Source organism: Pristiophorus japonicus, chromosome 4 (assembly GCF_044704955.1).
Source record: "Pristiophorus japonicus isolate sPriJap1 chromosome 4, sPriJap1.hap1, whole genome shotgun sequence".
Taxonomy (NCBI): Eukaryota; Metazoa; Chordata; class Chondrichthyes; family Pristiophoridae; genus Pristiophorus; species Pristiophorus japonicus.
Window position 1 is genome coordinate 84,475,425 of NC_091980.1, and position 19,118 is coordinate 84,494,542.

The following is a 19,118-nucleotide window of genomic DNA, read 5'->3' on the forward strand; positions in this document are numbered from 1 at the left end:
TCAGAAAAATCTCATAACATGCATTAAGTATTGCAAAAAATTTTAAAAATATTTTCAATTTTCCATGTGAGAAAGCAATATACAGTAAGTACAAGTGTCAAATTTAATTATGACTAGCTAGTCCCATATTTAAAAAAAATTTATTTCTCCCCCTCCAACATTCCAACCCCCCTCCCCCCCCACCTCTCTCCCTGGCCCAAAAAATATTTGAACTCCAGACAAGATGGTGTAGCGGGTGTCTGCATGCCACATGTTGCAGCCCAACAAATGGCAGTGTAGTGGACATCATAGAAAACAGCAGCCGGAGCCTTAGTGTCGTCGGGCTAAAAAGTAAAAGGGAAAACAAAAATTAAAACCAAACAAACAATGAGTACAATTCCATTAAGATCACAACAGGAATACTAGGCATCTCATGTTAAGAGGATATTACTGCCACCACTCAAATCTATTCAGGACACTGCATTCAAGTATCAGTCACTTGACATTTTCTCTTATTTGGTTCAGTTTAATATTTTTTCTAATTGCAGACACTTCTTGGTAACCTGTGTGTGAGAAGGAGCAGTTTCCTGAAATAATGTATTTTTGTAGATAATAGTATAAACATTGACACATGGTTATCCTTTCTTGGAGACATAGCCTTTAATTGTAGGAGATGTCAGGTGGAGACTATGGTTAAAGGGAAGGGCAGTGATACTTGGGTAATCCCAGCACTAGACGCCAGAGGTAAATTGTACAATTTGTAACAAAGACAGAAGAATTTCCACTAAAACCGAGGAATTCAAGCTCTTCTGATTTGACACACAAAATAACCATTTGTGGGTGACTGTCTCTTAAACGATTCAGCATTTTACATCAAGGAAGGGAGGTGAAATTTTAAGTGAAATACCAATGTTAATTGAAGTTTGTAAGAAATTGTATAGGGAAATCAGGTCACAAAATGGTCTCTTGCAGAGGTAAAGTTGTATTTTAAATCCTAGTCAATTTCAAGTTAGTACCCTGTTAACCAAGTGAGAAGCTACACTCAAAAGCCCCTCCAAGAATATATATATAATATATTATATATATAGGATTTTTTTCCCCCCTCCAATTTAGACTCAGGCTTTTCCTACCCTATAAAAAGAGGAAACCATTGAACAAAAATCCATCCTTGGTATTACTTGGTTTTCTAGCGATGGAGATGAAAACAGTGAGCCCCGCTTGATAAGCATCATAACAGCACATCACTGCATGTTTAGCAAGTAAAAATTTCTCAAACTACTGGAGAGTGGGAGATTGTAATGCAAGAAACAAGGTATCTATTCCCCTGGTATTGAGAATACTTGCTTTGCAAGGATGGCTTTCCGTTATTAGGTTGAGCTACCGACCGCCCTCTTTCCTCCCTACACGACAAAAGCCTCACATTACAGCAGATATTCAAGTTTCAAGATTAAAAACATGATTCACCATACATGTTCATTAACATGCATCATAAATACAATCTACTTTATTCTTTAACCCCATTTCCCAACTGAAGGCAGCGTCTTGGTCCTGGTATAATTAGTTATATGGGCAGTATCTTGTCCAAGTGGTTATTTTACATTTGTGAACCCAGATAATGAATGTAGGTGTGCTATTTGATCATGGGATCCCTACCATTTAGCCCCATTCTAAAGGTCTACATTTATCCACCTCTAGCACAGGTCAAACTTAAAAGCTCATTACCCTACAAGTCTGGCTGGCTGACTGACCAGGAATCAAACCTGGAATCCTTCCAGTTCTGTTGTGATGCATTTACCCACTAAGCCCCTGCAGTAATATGACATTATTCTTATTGTAGGAGTTGCATCACTGCATTTTGAGACTAACTGAAGCAGATCCCAAGTACCACACAAGCTAGGCAACAGCAGTTTACTTGTTTGAGCATTCAGCTACAGAAGCTAAATTGACGCCTGAGGAAGCTTGTTTTTTTAAATAAAGGCTTATTTTATTGTTAATACAATACAGTGTTTACCTGTGCACAGACCACATATGGTACAGTACCTACATGCTATGACAGAAAAAGTGATTTTCCTCAGGATGTTGTGGTAGAGTAAAAGTACAGAATTTCAGATCGAGTTTTGAAGGTGGGTGGGGTTGCCCGGGGGGGGGGGGGGGGGGGGGTCCAACATTAAAGTTTTACCAATCTTTATTTTAATTGTAGATATTAAAAATTAAATGAATATAGCAACCATACATAAAACTAAAAAAAAATGGTGGAAAGTAGTCTTAGTCCTGGGGCTTTAGTGCTGGCCGACTGCTTCCTCTACCACTGGCTAAACATCCACTGTATTTCAGTCCTTATCTTTATTCAACTTATGCATTTAGAATAGTCATCTGCTGGAAATCTGTGGCTCGGGCAACATATGTGGAGAGAAAAACAGTTAACATTTTGGGTCGACGACCCATCGCCAGAACTGGCACAAAAGCCCCAGGACTAAGACTTCTTTCCACTTTTTTTAAAGCTTTATGTACAGTTCCGATATTCATTTAATGTTTAATTCTACAATTAAAATATGATTGGCAAAACTTTAATGTTGGACCCCCCACCACCTTCAAAACGCAATCTGAAATTCTGTACTTTTACTCTACCACAGCGTCCTTGGAAAATCAATTTTTCTGACATAACATGTAGGTACTGTACCATGTGGTCTGGCAAATGTTTGAAGAGAATACATTCTTAGAACATTATTCCACCATTCACATCATATCTAGACTGACCTTTTTCTAACACCTGCCATTATCATTTCAATTCGGCCAGTCATCCCTTTTGTGTCTCATGTCTCCTGCCTTCCACCCCATTGCAGACCTTTCCTTTTGGTTTTTCTTCCCCTCTCCCTTTCAGTGCTTAAGAATGTATTATTTTTGAACATTCACCAGTTCTGACGAAGGGTCAACGACCCGAAACGTTAACTGTGTTTCTCTCACAGATGTTGCCTGACCCGCTGAGATTTCCAACATTGTGTTTTTATTTCAGATACCAGCATCTGCACTATTTTGCTTTTCTATTAGAATAGTCATCTGTTCATTATCCCATTAGCTTTACAGCCCTATGATGTAGAAACTTTTAGGTCTCAATGCAGCTTTGTAACACTGGCAATTTGCTAGCTTGACAAGCTTGTTTTAATTTGGACGGTACAACAGTGCCAATACACAGAAATTTCCAGCGCAGGAGGCCGCCATTTTGGCCTATCGTGTCTGTACTGGCCGACAAAGAGCCACACGGCCCTGTCAGCAGCCCTGAAGGTTACATATAAACTGATGAACAATGAATAGCGGACGGGTAAAGAGCATCCGACCCAACCAATCTGCCCCACACAACTGCGATACCCTATGGATCCCAACATTTTACACTCCATCCCACCCGGAATCATGTGATCTCCTGGGAGAGGCAAAAAGATAAAAACCTAGGGCAATTGGGGGAAAAAACCTGGAAAAATTCCTTTCCGACCCATCCAGGGCAATCTAACCTATTCCAGATCACTCTGGCCATATTAGATTCCATGATGTACTTACCATCGTGTCTGCGCCAGCCAACAAGAGGTTATCCAGTCTAATTCCACTTACCAGCTACATCAAGTGCACATCCAAGCACCTTTTAAATGTGGTGAGGGTTTCTGCCTCCACCACCCTTCCAGGCAACTAGTTCCAGCCTCCTGCAACCCTGAGTGAAGAAGCCACCGCCCCCCCCCCCCCCCCGCAAATCCCCTCTGAACCTTCCACCAACCACCTTAAACCTATGTCCCCTTATAATTGACCCCTCCACCAAGGGAAATAGGCTCTTGGTATCCACTATATCCAGGCCCTCAAAATTTGATACACATCAATGAGATCTCCATTCAGCCTCCACTGTTAGGAGAACAAACCCAGCCTATCCAATCTGGCCTTATAGCTAAGATTCTCCATTCCAGGCAGCATCCTCATAAATCTCCTCTGCACCTTCTCCAGTGCAATCACGTCCTTCCTATAATACGACGACCAGAACTGCATGCAGTATTCCAGCTGTGGCCTAACCAGAGTATTATACAATTTAAGCATAATCTCCCTGCTCTTGTATTCCATGCCTCGGCCAATAAAGGCAAGCATTCCATATGCCTTCTTTAACCACCTGGCCAGTTACTTTCAGTGATCTGTGGACAAGCACTCCAAGGTCCCTTTGTTCATCTACACTTCTAAGTGGCCTATCATTTAAAATGTATACCCTTTCCTTATTAGCCCTCCCCAAGTGCATTACTTCACACTTCTCCGAATTAAATTCCATTTGCCACTGTTTGCCCACCTGATCAATAGATTGATATCCTCCTGCAGTCCATAACTTTCCTCTTCATTACCACACAGCTAATTTTAGTGTCTTCTGAAAACGTTTTAATCATACCCCCCATATTCAAATCTATATTGATGAATACCACAAAAAGCATACTGAGCCCTGCAGAATCCCACCAGAAACATCCTTCCAATCACAAAACATCCATCAACCATTACCCTTTGTTTCCTGCCTCAGCCAATTTTGAATCCAACTTGCCATTTTGACCTGGATCCCTTGGGCTTTTACTTTCATGACCAGTCTGCCATGTGAGACTATCAAAAACTTTGCTAAAGTCCATATACACTACATCATACACACTATCCTCGTCAGCCCTCCTGGTTACCTCCTCAAAAAATGCAATCAGGTTAGTCAAACACTATCTTCCCTTAACAAATCCATGCTGGCTGTCTCCGATTAATCCTTGCCTTTCTAAATGTAGTTTATCCCGTCCTTCAGGATTTTTTCCAATAATTTTCCCACCACTGAGGTTCGGATGACAGGCCTGTAATTACTCGGCCTATCCCTTTCGTCCTTCTTAAACAAGGGTACACCACATTAGCAGTCCTCCAGCACCATGCCTGAATCCAAAAAGAGGACTGGAAAACGATGGTCAAAGCCTCTGCTATTTCCTCTTGCTTCGCTGGCACCCAAGTCCTCTCCCACTGATACCCCTTCCACTGCCCAGCTTCATTTCCCAAAACTAAATCCAAAACCGCCCCCCTCCAGTGTTGGGCTTGTTACATACTGACAAAAGAAGTTCTCTAATGCATTTTAGGAATTCCGCATCCTCTATACCCTTCGCACTATATTTGTCCCAATCAATTAGGATAGTTGAAATCCCCCATTACTGCCCTATGGTTTTTGGACTTCACAGAAATTTGCCAACATATTTTCTCTTCTATCTCCTTCCCACTGTTTGGGGGTCTATAATACACGCCCAGCAGTGTGATCGCCCATTTGTTATTTTTCAGTTCGACCCATATGGCCTCATTTGATGATCCTCCAACATATCATCCCTCCTCACAGCTGTAATAGCTTCTTTAATCCATACCGCAACCCCCTCTTGTGTCTGTCCGGTCTAAAAATCCTGTAACCAGGAATATTGAACTGCCAAACCTGCCCCTCTTTCAGTCATGTCTGTGTAATGGCTACAATGTCACACTCCAAATGTTTACCTGTGCTCTCTGCTCATCCCCCTTATTCGCTATACTCCTTGCATTGAAATATATACCATTTAACACAGGAAGACCTCTTCGATTATTATTTACTAACCTTTGTTTCCTGTCTTACAAATTCACTTTCTACATTCTTGCTTTGCAAGTTCAACTTTACTGCCTTCCCTATTGAATGTGTTCTCTGGTTCCCATCCCCCTGCCAAGCTAGTTTAAGCTCCCCAACAGCAGGAGCAAAACTCCCTGCGAGGATATTGGTCCCAGCGATATTGAGGTGCAACCCATCCGGTTTGTACAGGTCCCATCTACCCAGAAGCAGTCCCAATACCTTAGGAATTTAAAGCCCTCCCTCCTGTACCAACTCTCCAGCCACGCATTCAACCTTTCTATCCTATTCTTGTACTCATTAGCACATGGCACTGGTAGTAACCTGGAGATTACTATCCTCACAGTCCAACCCTTTAAATTTTCTCCTAGCTCCCTAAATTCTTCCTGCAGGACCTCATCCCTCTTTCTACCTAGGTCATTGGTCCCGATATGGACCACGACCTCTAGCTGTTCACCCTCTCCCCCCAGAATGCCCTGCGTCCACTCGGTGACATTTTTGACTCTGGCATCAGGGAGGCACCATACTATCCTGGAGTCAAGTCTACAGCCACAGAAACGCCTCTATTCCCCCAACTATTGAATCCCCTACCACTATATACATAAATATATCTATTTCTAACAGAATTAAACAGGCAATATATTCAAAGCTATTTAAGCAGCAAGGTATAGACGGTGTTATCTATGAATTAGCAGATGCAATTACTCAATTACTGTAACAGTAACTTAGCATTCTCCTCCACAGCAATGCCTTTTGTCTCGCCAAAGCAACATTGCCTGATCCATTTTCATTCCTGGCTGGCAGCTGTGATGCTGCCCTCTAATCAGGTTTATTTATCAATTCGGCACAATATATTGTCAAAATGTTATGGAGAGAATTTAAGGTTTTTTCGTTGCAGCCACTTTCTTTCTCAGACATAAAGGCTATACAAATACGTGGATGTAATAACTACCTAAAAACCCATGGATGGTTTGTCTGTTACGCAACGGAGCTCCAAATTCCTTCACTCTTCATAGCAAGCATTCTCAATCTGACCATTTAAAAGTAGCACATCAATGTTTTCCATATGCTAGCAATGCAGCCTTTTTTAGAACTGTTAGAGGAAGAAAAAAAAATTAAATAAATTAGCACTTCACCTCCATGTTGGGATTAGACCCAAGTCTGCAGGTTCTTGCCTACCTGCAACCTGGCCCCATTTTCCAGGTTGCACGTGGAACTGTGGCAGATGGAATAGGCTCACCATCAGCTCAATCACTTTATCTAGCTAGAAGCAGGCAGATTAAGGGACAATTGAAGCAGTTTATTGTTCAGAAAGGTAAATTGTTGCACTGCACGTATTTGAGATCTATCAAGTTTAATCAATTAATTGTCAGTATTTTACAAGGAACACAGAAAGTCAATATTTTCTTCTACATTGCTAATGCATGGCTGGTCCATTTATTTATGTGCATTTTCCACCTGCTTTTTTTCCCCCCCCTCAGGAATTCTTCACTGCATTGATTAGATCCACATGCAGTTACCATCTACAGTTAAATGTATGGGAATTGCAGTTTAAAGGTTAATTTGCACAATACAGCACAAAGCAAGATAAAATACAATATCTATATAGAAACGAGCAGTGAGGGATCTAGATTGTCCAGCTTCTTTGTTGAAATCAATCCCAAACCGAAGAAAGGTATTCTGGGGTCTGCTGACTAAGTGTCCTGTGCAAAGTGATTTTGGGCAGTCTCAAGCCAGTAACTAGTCAGCTTGGGCCTAGAGCATAAAACTGTTCTTAATTGGCAGTCTCCCTCACAAGCCTCTGGTGGAATGGAAAATGGATAGAATGTCATCACACTGGTGCAGTAAAAGTGCTATTCTGAGGTTAAGGCCATAGTATGTTGTGGTAGAGGGAGTTTTATTTTGGATGCCTGGAAACTGTTGGGATTGCTGTAAAAACACAGCTGATTTACTTCAGGGGAAGAGAACCTGCCACCATTACCTTGTCTGGTCAACATGTGATTCCAATGGGACACTGCACAGTTGACTCTTGATGCCCTCTGCGGTGGTCTAGCAATAAACATGCCTTTGCCAAGATTGACCCTGATCGGAGAACAAAAAATACTTGATGCTGACACCGAGTACCTGAACTGGGAGTTCAATTTGCCAGCAACAACATCCTCACCTTGATGAGCACAAGGAAAGAATCCAGCAGTCAAAACAAAGATGGTAGCTGGAATGAAAGCTCCCAACTTTTCTTTACAAAAATGGATTGAGATAACATTTGCACTGATATTATTTCCATTGCCATCTGTGATGCTCTAAAGTGACAACTATCAATAGACAAACATTTCTGGTTCACTCTTGAGCACTTACTTCACACATCTTTATTAGATAGGATATACAGCACAGAAAGACCATTCAACCCAACCAGTCTAGGTCAGCATTTAAGCTCCATTCAAGTCTCCTCCAGTCTTTCCTCATCTATCAGCATAACTCTATTCCCTTCTCCCTCATGCTTATCTAACCTCCTCTTAAATGTATCTATACTATTCGCTTCAATCACTGGTAGCAAGTTCCACATTCACCACTCTGGGTAAAAAAAAAAGTTTCTTCTGAATTCCCTATTTGATTTCTTGGTGACTATCTTATATTAATGGCCTCTAGTTTTGCTATTCCCCACAAGTAGAAATACTCCAACAACTCTATCAAAACCTCAAATTTTAAAGACCTGTTAGGTCACTCCTTGGCCTTCTCTTTTCAAGGAAGGAGACCCAGCCTGTTCATCTTTTCCCAACAGGTATACCCTCACATTTCTAGCATCATCCTTGTAAATCTTTTTTGCACCTTCTCCAGTGACTCTATATTCTTTTTATAATATAACGACCAGAACTGTACGCAGTACTTGCAAGTGTGGTCTTACCAAGATTCGATACAAGCTTAGCATAACTTCTCTACTTTTCAATTCAATCACTCTAGGAATAAACCCTAGTGCTTGATTAGTTTTTTTTTAAATGGCCTTGTTAACCTGTGGTCGCTACTTTGTGATTTGTACCCTTCGCTCTTCTACCCCATTTACATTCCTATTTTCCAAGTATTTTATGACCCTCCCTATTTTTCATACCAAAAATGTAATACTTCGCATTTATCTGTTGAATTTTATTTGCCAATTATATGCCCATTCTGCAAGTTTATTAACGTCATCTTGTAATTTGTTGCAGTCCTCCTCAGTATTGACTACCACCCCCCAAATTTGGTGTCATCCACAAATTTAGAAATTGTGTTTTTGATTCCAAAGTCTAAATCATTAATATAAATTGTGAAGTGGTCCAAGCACTGATCCTTGTGGACCACTTCACCTTCTGCCACTCTGAATAGCTACCTTTTACCCCTACTCTCTGCTTTCCACCTTAAAGCCAGCTAGTTATATTGCCATACATTTCCAGAGGATTTGCATCCTGAACCAGTGCTATACAGAAACAGAATGGTAATAAAATATCTTCCATTTAGATAGTGCCTTTTGTGTCTTCAGAGCATCTCAACGCACATTGATATATAGGCAAATGTGGCAGTCAATTTTTTGCACAGCAAGGTCCCTCAATCAGCAAATGAATGACCAACTGTTTTTGTTGATGTTGCTTGAGGAATGTTGACTCGGAAATCAGGCAAACTCCTGCTCATCTCTCAATGGCATCATGAAATCTTTTACAGCCACCTGAATAGGAAGATGGGGCCCTGATTTAATGGCTTAACTATGTAACTCAAAGACCACAGATTATTTTCTGTACAGTACTGGTCCTCTAACTTATGCTGTATATACATACCAGCATTTATTTACTTTTTCTTGGTGTGAATAAACTGAATTTAAAAGCTTTCAAAGTGACATTTGCGAGCAAAATGTGTCAGAAGTAGATGGTCTACATTGATAATTTCTTGCCTGCCCAACCCCAAATATTTAGACAATGGTTCAGTTCAGGCATAAACCATCCAGCATGAATCATTGATTTACACACCAGTTATACAAACTGTATCATGATTTCTTTAAACAAACATAACAAAATTCAATGCAAAGCATTTAAAACAATAGTTATTGATTATCCATGAACAAATAAGCTTTCTTCAGTCTAACAAGACCATATTCAAAATAACAGCACTAAAACCAGTTGCCCAAGATACATCTGTACCAAGTATTTCAATCAAACCCATGGTTCAGTCTGATCCTTGGCACTAACTGAAATTTCAGTAAGATTTTTTGAAATTATATAGTAACAGGTACAAGAGCTGTCTCAACATGTTGACAGTTTATAGCCAGTTTTAACATGATTTTCCCTGGTGGATCCTGAGGAGCAGAAATTCCATCTTAAAACATCCTATAAAAGCTGGACATTGGCAGGGCAGGAACTTAGAAATATGCCACAGTACACAGTTCTATGGCTAGTACATGTCCCTAACACACCCAATGTGTGACGTATTTTCATAGCAACTGAGCCTAAAGAAATTGGGGATACTCCTTTGATTCAAGTTTGGTTTATTTTTTTTTTTTTAAACTGTCCACCAATTTCCTGCTCTCGATGCTGGACCAATGAAAATTGATAAAGAAAAAAATTTATTTAAAATTTAACAATGTTATAATAGCCAGAAAGTGGTCCTCATTCTAAAACTAACTTCTGTTGAATTGCGCTCATTAGGGCAATGAACCTAATTTGAAGTTTTGCAATTAGTCATACATATTTGGGCATCAATTTAGTGGAACCCCAGGCACTTGACTTGCCTACCTTCTTTGATGTTTTCATGTTTCAAACTGTGTCAGCAGGGCCCGCACCTCAGGTGTCAGCTGCTTTGCAGCCTTGGCTGCCTCTGTGATGGCCTTACGGTAAAGGCCCTTTCTCTTCTTGTTAAACCGTGACTGGAAGTTTTCTAAAAATGGGGAGACTTGTGAAAGAGCCAGAAAAGATGTTGTTGGGGACCCAAACCATGAAATTCTGGCCTCCTGTCTTACTAAAAAGCCATTATCTTTCCGGCTTACAGTTATAGTAAGTATGCGGGCAGGCCACCAGGGGAAGCCGTAAATCTTGGCCCAAACAATGTCCCCTACACATATGGTCTTGCCATCTGGAGTCACACACTTAGAGACATTTTTGGTAAAGACTTTCAGTTTCAAGGAATTAGTGAGTTTTTCTTCTTTTGAGGAGGAGGAGGAGGAGGAGCAAGGTACATGCATGCTGCCTGGAGGAAAGTCAAATGTTTCAGTAGAACTACATTCAGAGTTGGAGGATTTCATATCATCTGCGCTATCACTACTACAAACTGAAAAGGTGGAAGAGTCTGATTTATTTTGACTGTAGGTCATATAAACAGTTATATTGCCTCTGCTGCCCCTTTTCCCCAATTGTTTTTCATCCTGCTCACAAGGCCATTTTATTTCCCTGGTGTCTTTATTCTCATCAGTGGACTGTTCCAACCCTTTTGTGGGACTATCTTTTTCAGAAGGCTGCTCACCTGCTGAGCGGGAGGAGGTGCAGCGAGGCGGCGCTTTGGAGGCTGTCTTGCAGCTGCGTAGTCTCTCAAGTTTAGCCTTGTAAGCAGAATCATTTTCTTCATTTCTGTATCTCTGTGGTTTTAAGCGAATCCGTGGAGGGAGAGAGCCAGAGTTGGTGGTTTGAAAACGCCGTGTAAAATGAACTTTTGGAATGGTATCACCAGAAGATGAAACTTCCTGCTGTTGTTGCCTTTGAATTTTCTCTTTGGCCATTTTCAACACTTCCCTGGCTTTTATGTGATCTACATTCTTGTTCTGTAGCACTTTCTTGGGATTCAACTGCACTTTAGAACTGTGCATTTGAGAAGAAATTTTGACTACTTTGCCCTTGCCTGGAGATAGATTTGAAATTTTAATGACAGTATTTCGCTTCTGACTATCACACTGAGTTTTCGTTTCCACTTTGTGGTCTGTTTTCAGTCTCTTTGACATAGCAGGCATACTGTCATTTTTTCTTTTTTTGTCCTCATTTCGAGAAGTGTCATTTGTGCTGCCACCCCTTCTCAACTCCTTTTTATCTGCAGAAATATTATTTTTGCATCGGTCACATAGAACTTGTCTTGGTCTAAGTTTAATAGAGTTCATTATGGAAGTAGACTCTTCTCTGAACATTTTCCTTTTAGGTCGCTTAATCCTTCTTGGAGGAGGTTGAGGTATAGACTGGTTATACGTATGTCTGATAAACAATGGAGGAGGGTATGGTGCTCCTTCATAAAATAATGGTGAAGATTTTGCAGTCCACAGGCTTTCAGCCACATTAGGTTGTGCGGAGGGTACCGGAGATGCCTCTTCACAAGTACCTGTAGATTTTGACTTTAGCTGGGTCTGTTGCTGGAATGGTTTACACCGAAATTGCAGTAGTTCAGCTTTATCCTTGTATTCCCTTTTTGGAAGCACAGTCACAGGAATTCCATATGGCCCAAACCTAAGAAGGTACAGCACAAGGTGTGTCAGTCTTGCATCAGGTTTTCACATTTTGCCCGACCTTGCAGTTATAAAATAAAAAGGCACTATTCTTCAATGGAATCCCTCATCTCCAAGCTAACCATGCCATTTTTTCTTTTCTTGACCAATTCCAGGGGTCTCTTTCAGCTCAAGTTAAAAAGGCTAAAAATACCAAAATTGCTGACTGTGGTGACAACACAAGTGACATTATACTATTGTTAATATACCACCCACACTCTTGAATTAAAGATTCTAGAGTTACACCTTTTTTTAAAAAAGAAATAAAAACAGCAGACAAGAGACTAGCTACAATGCAGAATTGAACTGGACTTGCTCCTCTTCTGCCATGCAAATATGGATTACATTGTAAAAATAAAAGTCCATGATCAAACCTCGTTATAAACTGACAGCTCAAGATTGCAGCTTTCAAAATGAAAAGATCATTCTAGTTTGAGGTTGTCTCCCAAACAGACCCAAGATGTGTCAGAATGAAGTTTGATTCCATTCACTCAATATAGTCCCGAAAAAGGGTTTGTGGGATTTGTACAATTTATTTCCATTTGTTGGAAACTCGGCAACTAACCCTTCTGGGTACTTGCTTACCTGGTAACTTATCCTTTTGTTTAACAAGCACGTGTGATTATAGCAGAACAACAGCTATTGAGCTTACCATTATTTACACAGGTTTTATAGGTTTCCACTAAATAAGCATTCAACACTGAGCCCCGGCTAGCAATCACACAAGTCAAAAATTGAGATGCAGCAACAAAGGTGGATTGTTGGTGCAATGCTTAAATGATCATTCCGCTCATCAACAACAGTGACTTTTAAATATGGCCTCCCTGATTCACTTTGTTCCTACATTCATTTCATCTTGGAATCAAATCAGAACATCAAGGAAGCAATTGCCCTGCGAGTAGAGATTCTTATAAATGATACTTTGTTCAAAAACAACTACCTTCTGAATTGTTTATTCCCACTGATATCATGCAAGTGAAATTCTGGTCTATTAGTCTTCTGTCCTCATCGTAAAATCAAATTCTTAATTAACATAAGAAAAATTCCATTCCCCCACGCAAAATATAAAGTGCTTGCACACTCACTCGCCATCTCCCAGTTGAAGACTAATAAACATCTATGTTTGACTTACATTTCAACAATGATGAGCTAGAAGGCATCTGTTCAAGATTAGAGAATGGGATTCATTTAAACCACACTAGTGATTATTCCGATTTGAGGCGACCACAATTTTACAACACTGACATCAGATCATTCTGCTCGGTGATTAGTTAAGAACTCAAATGAAAGGCAGAGTTTTTAAGCTTCTGCTAGTATTTTGCCCCAGAATTGTTCTGAAGAATTAACTGTCAACAAGAACTTGTATTTATATAGCACCTTTAATATAAAACGTCCCAAGGCACTTCACACAATATTCCCCGTAAGCTGTGCAGTCTCACAGCATTTTAGGAGTCTCATAGACCGGCTTTTCAATAGAAAAACTGCGTATGTATGGCATTTCAAAAAGGATCCATGCATCCCGAAAAAAATATTACAGGAAACATTGGCTTCACAGGAGCGTTATTAAACAACATTTGATACCGAGCCACACAAGGGCATATGACCAAAAGCTTGGTCAAAGAGTTAGGCTTTAAGGAACGTCTTAAAGAAGCAAAAAAAAAGGTAGCGAGGTAACTTCAGAGCTTAGGGCCATTGCAGCTGAAGACACAGCTGCCAATGGTTAAACGATTAAAATCAGGGATGTTCAAGATGCCAGAATTAGAGCACATATCTTGGTGTTGTGGTGCTGGAGGAGATTAGAGATAAGGAGGGGCAAGGCCATGGAGGGATTTGAAAACACGATGAGAATTTTACAATCGAGACATTGCTTAATCAGGAGCCAATGTAGGTCAGCGAGCACAGGGATGATGGGTGGACAGGACTTGGTGCGAGTTTGGATACAGGAGGCAGAGTTTTGAATGACCTCAAGGTTACGTAGGGTAGAATGTGGGAGGTTGGCCAGGAGTATGTTGGAACAGTCCAGTCTAGAGGTAACAAAGGAATGAATGAGAGTTTCAGCAGATAAGCAGAGGCAGGGGCAGAGACATGCAATGTTAGAGGTGGAAATAGGCAGTCTTAATGATGGGGCAGATATGTGGTTGAAAGCTAATTTCGGGGTAAAATATGACACCAAGGTTGTGAACAGTCTGGTTCAGCCCAAGTTTCCAGGGAGAGGGATGGAATGGAATTGGCGGCTAGAGAATGGAGTTTGTGACAGGGACCAAAGACAATGGCTTTGGTCTTCCCAATATTTAGTTGGAGGGAACGTCTGTGCGCATCCAGTACTGGATGTTAGAGAAGTAGTCAGACAATTTAGAAACAGTCGAGAGGGGTCGAGAGAGATGGTGGTGAAGTAGAGCTGGGTGTCATCAGCATTCATGTGGAAACAGGCACTGTTTTCAGGTGTTGTCGTTGAGGAGCAGCATGTAGATGAGAAATAGAAGGGGGCCAAGGATAGATCCTTTGGGGAGGGGGGGGCGGAGAAAACGCCAGTCTTTGCATTAAACTTATGCTATACCATAATGTACTTAATGCGTATAACATGTACTGAGGTATGAAAAGAATCCTTACTGATGGTGAGGGACTGAAGAATGCAAGAACACTACTTACATTCCCATTTCTGAGGATAGCCTTCTAACTCGCCTATGATTTTTTAGGACCAACTTCATTATACTGAGTATTTGCACTTTATAGTAAAAAAGGTAATGTGAAGGAAAAATATATTACTTACACACACACTTCAGTAGTGACAAAGCAGTACATCAAAGTTACAATGTAGTGAATGAAGTGAGTTAAATAAGTTTCCTAAATCTTATGCTAGGCTATTTAATGGAACTCTAAACTACACTGATCTGGTGGACCAGTAAATGCCATTATTGACCTGTACTGATGCACACAGCAAGCTTTTCAGTTTTTAAATTACTCTATAATACAGTAAATACATTTCTAACATTTAGCATGTTCTCAGATCAGTGATTTTTAAACTGACTTGGGCAGGTACTTGTCCTACAAGCTTTACTTTAGGCTCTGTATTCATACCCTATTTATAGAAACAAATATGAGCCAAATGAATCCACTATTGAACTCCCATTTGCTATTGGCATAAGTTAGGAAATGACTTTCAGAATCCTGCCTTTTGATGTACTGCTTAAAAAGTCAGGCGTTTCAAACCTTCACTTCTCTACCACAATAAACAGCATCAATGCCCGCTTTAGACTACAGCTTTCAATCTATTGCTGGTGAAAAACTATAAATGGGAAGGTTTTGTCAGGAGGAGAGCAAAATCCCAAATATTGAGCATTCAAAAATAGCTCGATACTATAAATTGGGTGTGAAACATTGTCTGGCATTGGGGAAGATCAAGACTTCATTACGGACCATAACTAATAACGTGGAAAACCAGTGCTGGAACAAACATGTAATGTACGCGTCATGTTCAAATGATACCCAAACGTTTAATCATTGATGGCAAAAATTCACCCCCTCTTCAATAAAAAGTATATAGTTTGGCTCACTTTTCCCAAGCTTTCCACTAAAATTCTTCACTTCTGTCATTATCATTACGTAGATGAATATTTTGTGTAATAGGGTAGGCTGACTCAGAATAGTTAAGTAAATAGATTTAGAGAGGGTGTATTCTACATAAAGACTGAAATCATTAGATTTCATTTACAGTATACAATGCTAAAGTCTTTTGATTGAAGGAATTCTTGTAATGCTTACCTGTAGCCATTTACATTTCTCACTATTATAAAAATATAGGTTCCTGGCGCACTACAGCAATTGCATGTTGGTTCTCCGAATTGCTTGCTAGTTCTGCTCCCAACATACCAATCCTGGCAATAATGGGGAGAGAAATAGCCAATAAAATCAATTTTTAAGCTGTGAAAAATAAATTCTAAATAGATTTCATATACAGATGATTTCAGTAATTAGAGCAGATAGCTACTTTAAAAAAAGGATCCTTTCAAAATTAATTTGAATTATTAAAACAAATGGAGACAAAATAATGCATTGGGAGGGATAAATGGTCCATCATTTTATGACCATTGCTACAATGTAGCCACACTGATGAGATGAATATATGCTGTCTGGAAGGTCTTATGCAAGATAAATTTGAGCCATCTCAATCTAGTTTCATATCTTAACTTCACATAAATCAATCTCACTAAGAGGTCACAGGATGGCTGATATGCAAAATGAAAAAATGTCACATTGGTAAAGGTAATTGGTTGTTCTTTTGAGGTTATGGCAGAGGTGCAATGGAGGGGGTAGTGTACAGGGGGCTTTATTTTCTTTCGAACCATGGTATAACTGGGGAGGGGCAACAAGGCAAGGGAATACACAATAAATGGGAGGATACTGAGCAGTATGGAGGAACAGTGGGACTTTGGAATATATGTCCACAGATCCTTAAAAGGTAGGACAGGTCAATAAGGTAGTTAAAAAGGCATACGGAATGCTTTCCTTTATTAGCCAAGGTATAGAATACAAGAGCTGGGTAGTTACGCTAGAACTATATACAACACTAGTTAGGCCACAGCTAGAGTACTGCGTGCCATTCTGATCACATTACAAGAAGGATGTGATTGCATTGGAGAGAGAGAGAGAGAGAGAGAGATTTACAAGGACTTGAAAACTTTAGCTATGAGGAAAGATTGGGAAGGTTTGGGTTGTTTTTCTTGGAACAAGAGGAGGCTGAGGGGAAATTTAATTTGTGTGTATGAAATTATGAGGGGCCTAGAGTGGATAGGAAGGACCCATTTCCCTTAGTAGTGGGCTCAATGAACAGGGGGCACAGATTTAAAGTAGTTGGTAGAAGGATTAGAGGAGAGATGAGGAAACATTTCTTCACTCAGAGGGTGGACCTCACTGCCCAGAAGGGTAGTAGAGGCAGAAACCCTCATGATATTTAAAAAGTACTTGGATGTGCACTTAAAGAGCCATAACCTACAGGGCTACAGACCTAATGTTGAAAGGTGGGATTAGGCTGGGTAGCTCTTTCTCGACCGGTACAGACACGATGGGCCGAATGGCCTCCTTTTATATGATTTGATCTGGGAACATTAAATGTTGACAGTGACTGCCTGAAATAGAAAATGTTTAATTCCCTAGCACCGACACTCATGTTCATAAGCACAAAATTCCCCAAAAGGTGTGGAATCACAGCCAAAATTTAACTTCACAAAAAATCACAAACAAAACAAGGTACACAAAATACCCTGCGACTGGTGAAAAAAGTGCTTCAGGAAACGTATTGGAAGCTCACCAAGACTTCTTTGCAATGCTAAATTGCTCTGTTCTCTGGAAATAGACTAGTTTCACATTGCATGGGAGGCTAGAGCTGCCCCACCTACCAGAAGAATTTCCCAACTCTTGATCCAAGAACAGCACACATTACCATGTTGGGGGCATCTTGGGCTCTCACCAGGTTGAGAGAAGGGGACATGCAGGAGGATGGACTTCGAAAGCACATCTGGAGGCCAGAAAAAACCTTAAGACACATACGAGACCTTCAGCTGAGTAAGTAGCAGAGACTCTACACAGAAACACTTCTTTTAAAGTTTTTTTTGTAACAAAAAAAGTACAGCCAATGTCTATGTTTTTAGAGATGTATATTGCCAATTGCACCTGAATGGATATTTCTTTTATCAACCTGGCTAATTGCTTATTTATGGAATATAAACTAGTGAAACAAAATGTTTACTGTTTTGATGTAGACACAAATTCTACCTAATGTCTAGATTTACCACTTTTCCCCTTTTTCCTTGCTACACAAAAATTACCAGGCACTCAAATTAATTTACAAGCTGCATAATGGAAATTGAAATGTAATTATTGTGCAATATAATGTGACCATCCATGATAGGTACTGCAACTATTAAAGTATTTCTTTAAATTTGAAGACAGAAGTTGTCTTATCTGTAAACCAAGTTATGATCTTTCATTCGATATGTTTTACTTTTTAAATGTTTGAGAAGCTGATTATCCCTAAATTCAAAAGATAGATGCCATCATTCACAGGCACGAAACAAAGTAAACCTCAGAAGGAAGGGCATTGATGAGGATATTCACAATCCTCCCCATTTCCATAATCAAAGTTCAGATCAACGATGATGCATCAACGATGATGCATTGAATTCCGGCTGGGCTCAGTGCTGTAGAGTTGGAGCATGGGCTGGGCAGTGCCCGCGCTGCCCCCCTCTCTCCCTCCGCACGTCCTGCGAGCGCTGCGTGCCTTCAGAGCTTTTAGGATGCAGCAGAGCGCGGACAAAACGCAGACCGCCACCGGCTGGCTCCTTCTCCCCTCCCTCTTGCACACGGGCTAGGCCCACAGCCACTTTTAAGGCTACACGGAAGTCCCATTTCAGCCTGCCCCCGCCCTCCAGGTAACCGGCTGCAGTTCCAGGCCTCGTCCGCCTCTCGGGGTTTTATTGTATTTTTTTTAATTTTGGTTTTCTCTGTGTCGCGGTACCTTCTAGAAATGTCCATTAGAACCCCTGAGAAGAGCTTCTCCTCAAAGCGCAGGGACACGACCAACGCATCATCGACGATGTGATCCACCGTTACCCTCACTTCGGAGCCCACCAGGAGTTTCACGGCGGCGACGCCAACACCCAGGGCCGCCATTTTGCTTCCTCCCCGTTCCTGAGTGCCTTTTCTCTTCTGCACCCGCTCCACTGCTCGCCGGCCTGGCTTTGGGGCGGGCTCCTCCCGCCTTTTTACTGCGCCTCTATTGGCCAGTGTCCACAATCCGCTTCCTCTCATACGTCTCTTCGAGCTATCAATCAATCGCCGCTCGGCCATCATTGTCCCGAGGAGGCGGCGAGTTGTCAGCCCAGCTGTCAATTAGATGACGTAAGGACAAAAGGCTCTCTGGGACTGGCTGGGCGCAACGTCTATTCTGGAATTGCCACGGTGTTGCTATGAGAACCCGCACAGCTCGATTCCGCACCGAGGTTTCTGAATGGTAGAACAGACCATCTATCAAAAAACCTC

General features: G+C 40.9%; 1 protein-coding gene across 7 annotated transcripts; it reads right to left on the reverse strand.

Annotated features, from left to right (window-relative positions):
- Positions 1-222: 222 nt before the first annotated feature.
- Positions 223-18,805, reverse strand: pwwp2a (PWWP domain containing 2A). 7 transcript variants are annotated; one of them, XR_011593015.1, is made up of 5 exons: positions 18,162-18,549; positions 17,477-17,595; positions 10,354-12,042; positions 6,552-6,692; positions 245-323 (listed from the first exon to the last, which is right to left on the reverse strand). XR_011593015.1 is itself a non-coding variant. In XM_070878395.1 (4 exons), the coding sequence occupies exons 1-4, from the start codon at positions 18,210-18,212 to the stop codon at positions 310-312; spliced, it is 1,149 nt and encodes a 382-aa protein (XP_070734496.1). In that variant the 5' UTR covers positions 18,213-18,549; the 3' UTR covers positions 223-309. The 7 variants fall into 7 exon arrangements, 6 of the variants coding, with proteins under 6 accessions (XP_070734496.1, XP_070734495.1, XP_070734493.1 ...); XM_070878395.1 differs by lacking the exon at positions 6,552-6,692 and having other exon boundaries at positions 223-323; positions 11,078-12,042; XM_070878394.1 differs by lacking the exons at positions 6,552-6,692; positions 18,162-18,549 and adding an exon at positions 18,595-18,684 and having other exon boundaries at positions 237-323; positions 17,521-17,595.
- Between the last annotated feature and the right edge of the window lie 313 nt (positions 18,806-19,118).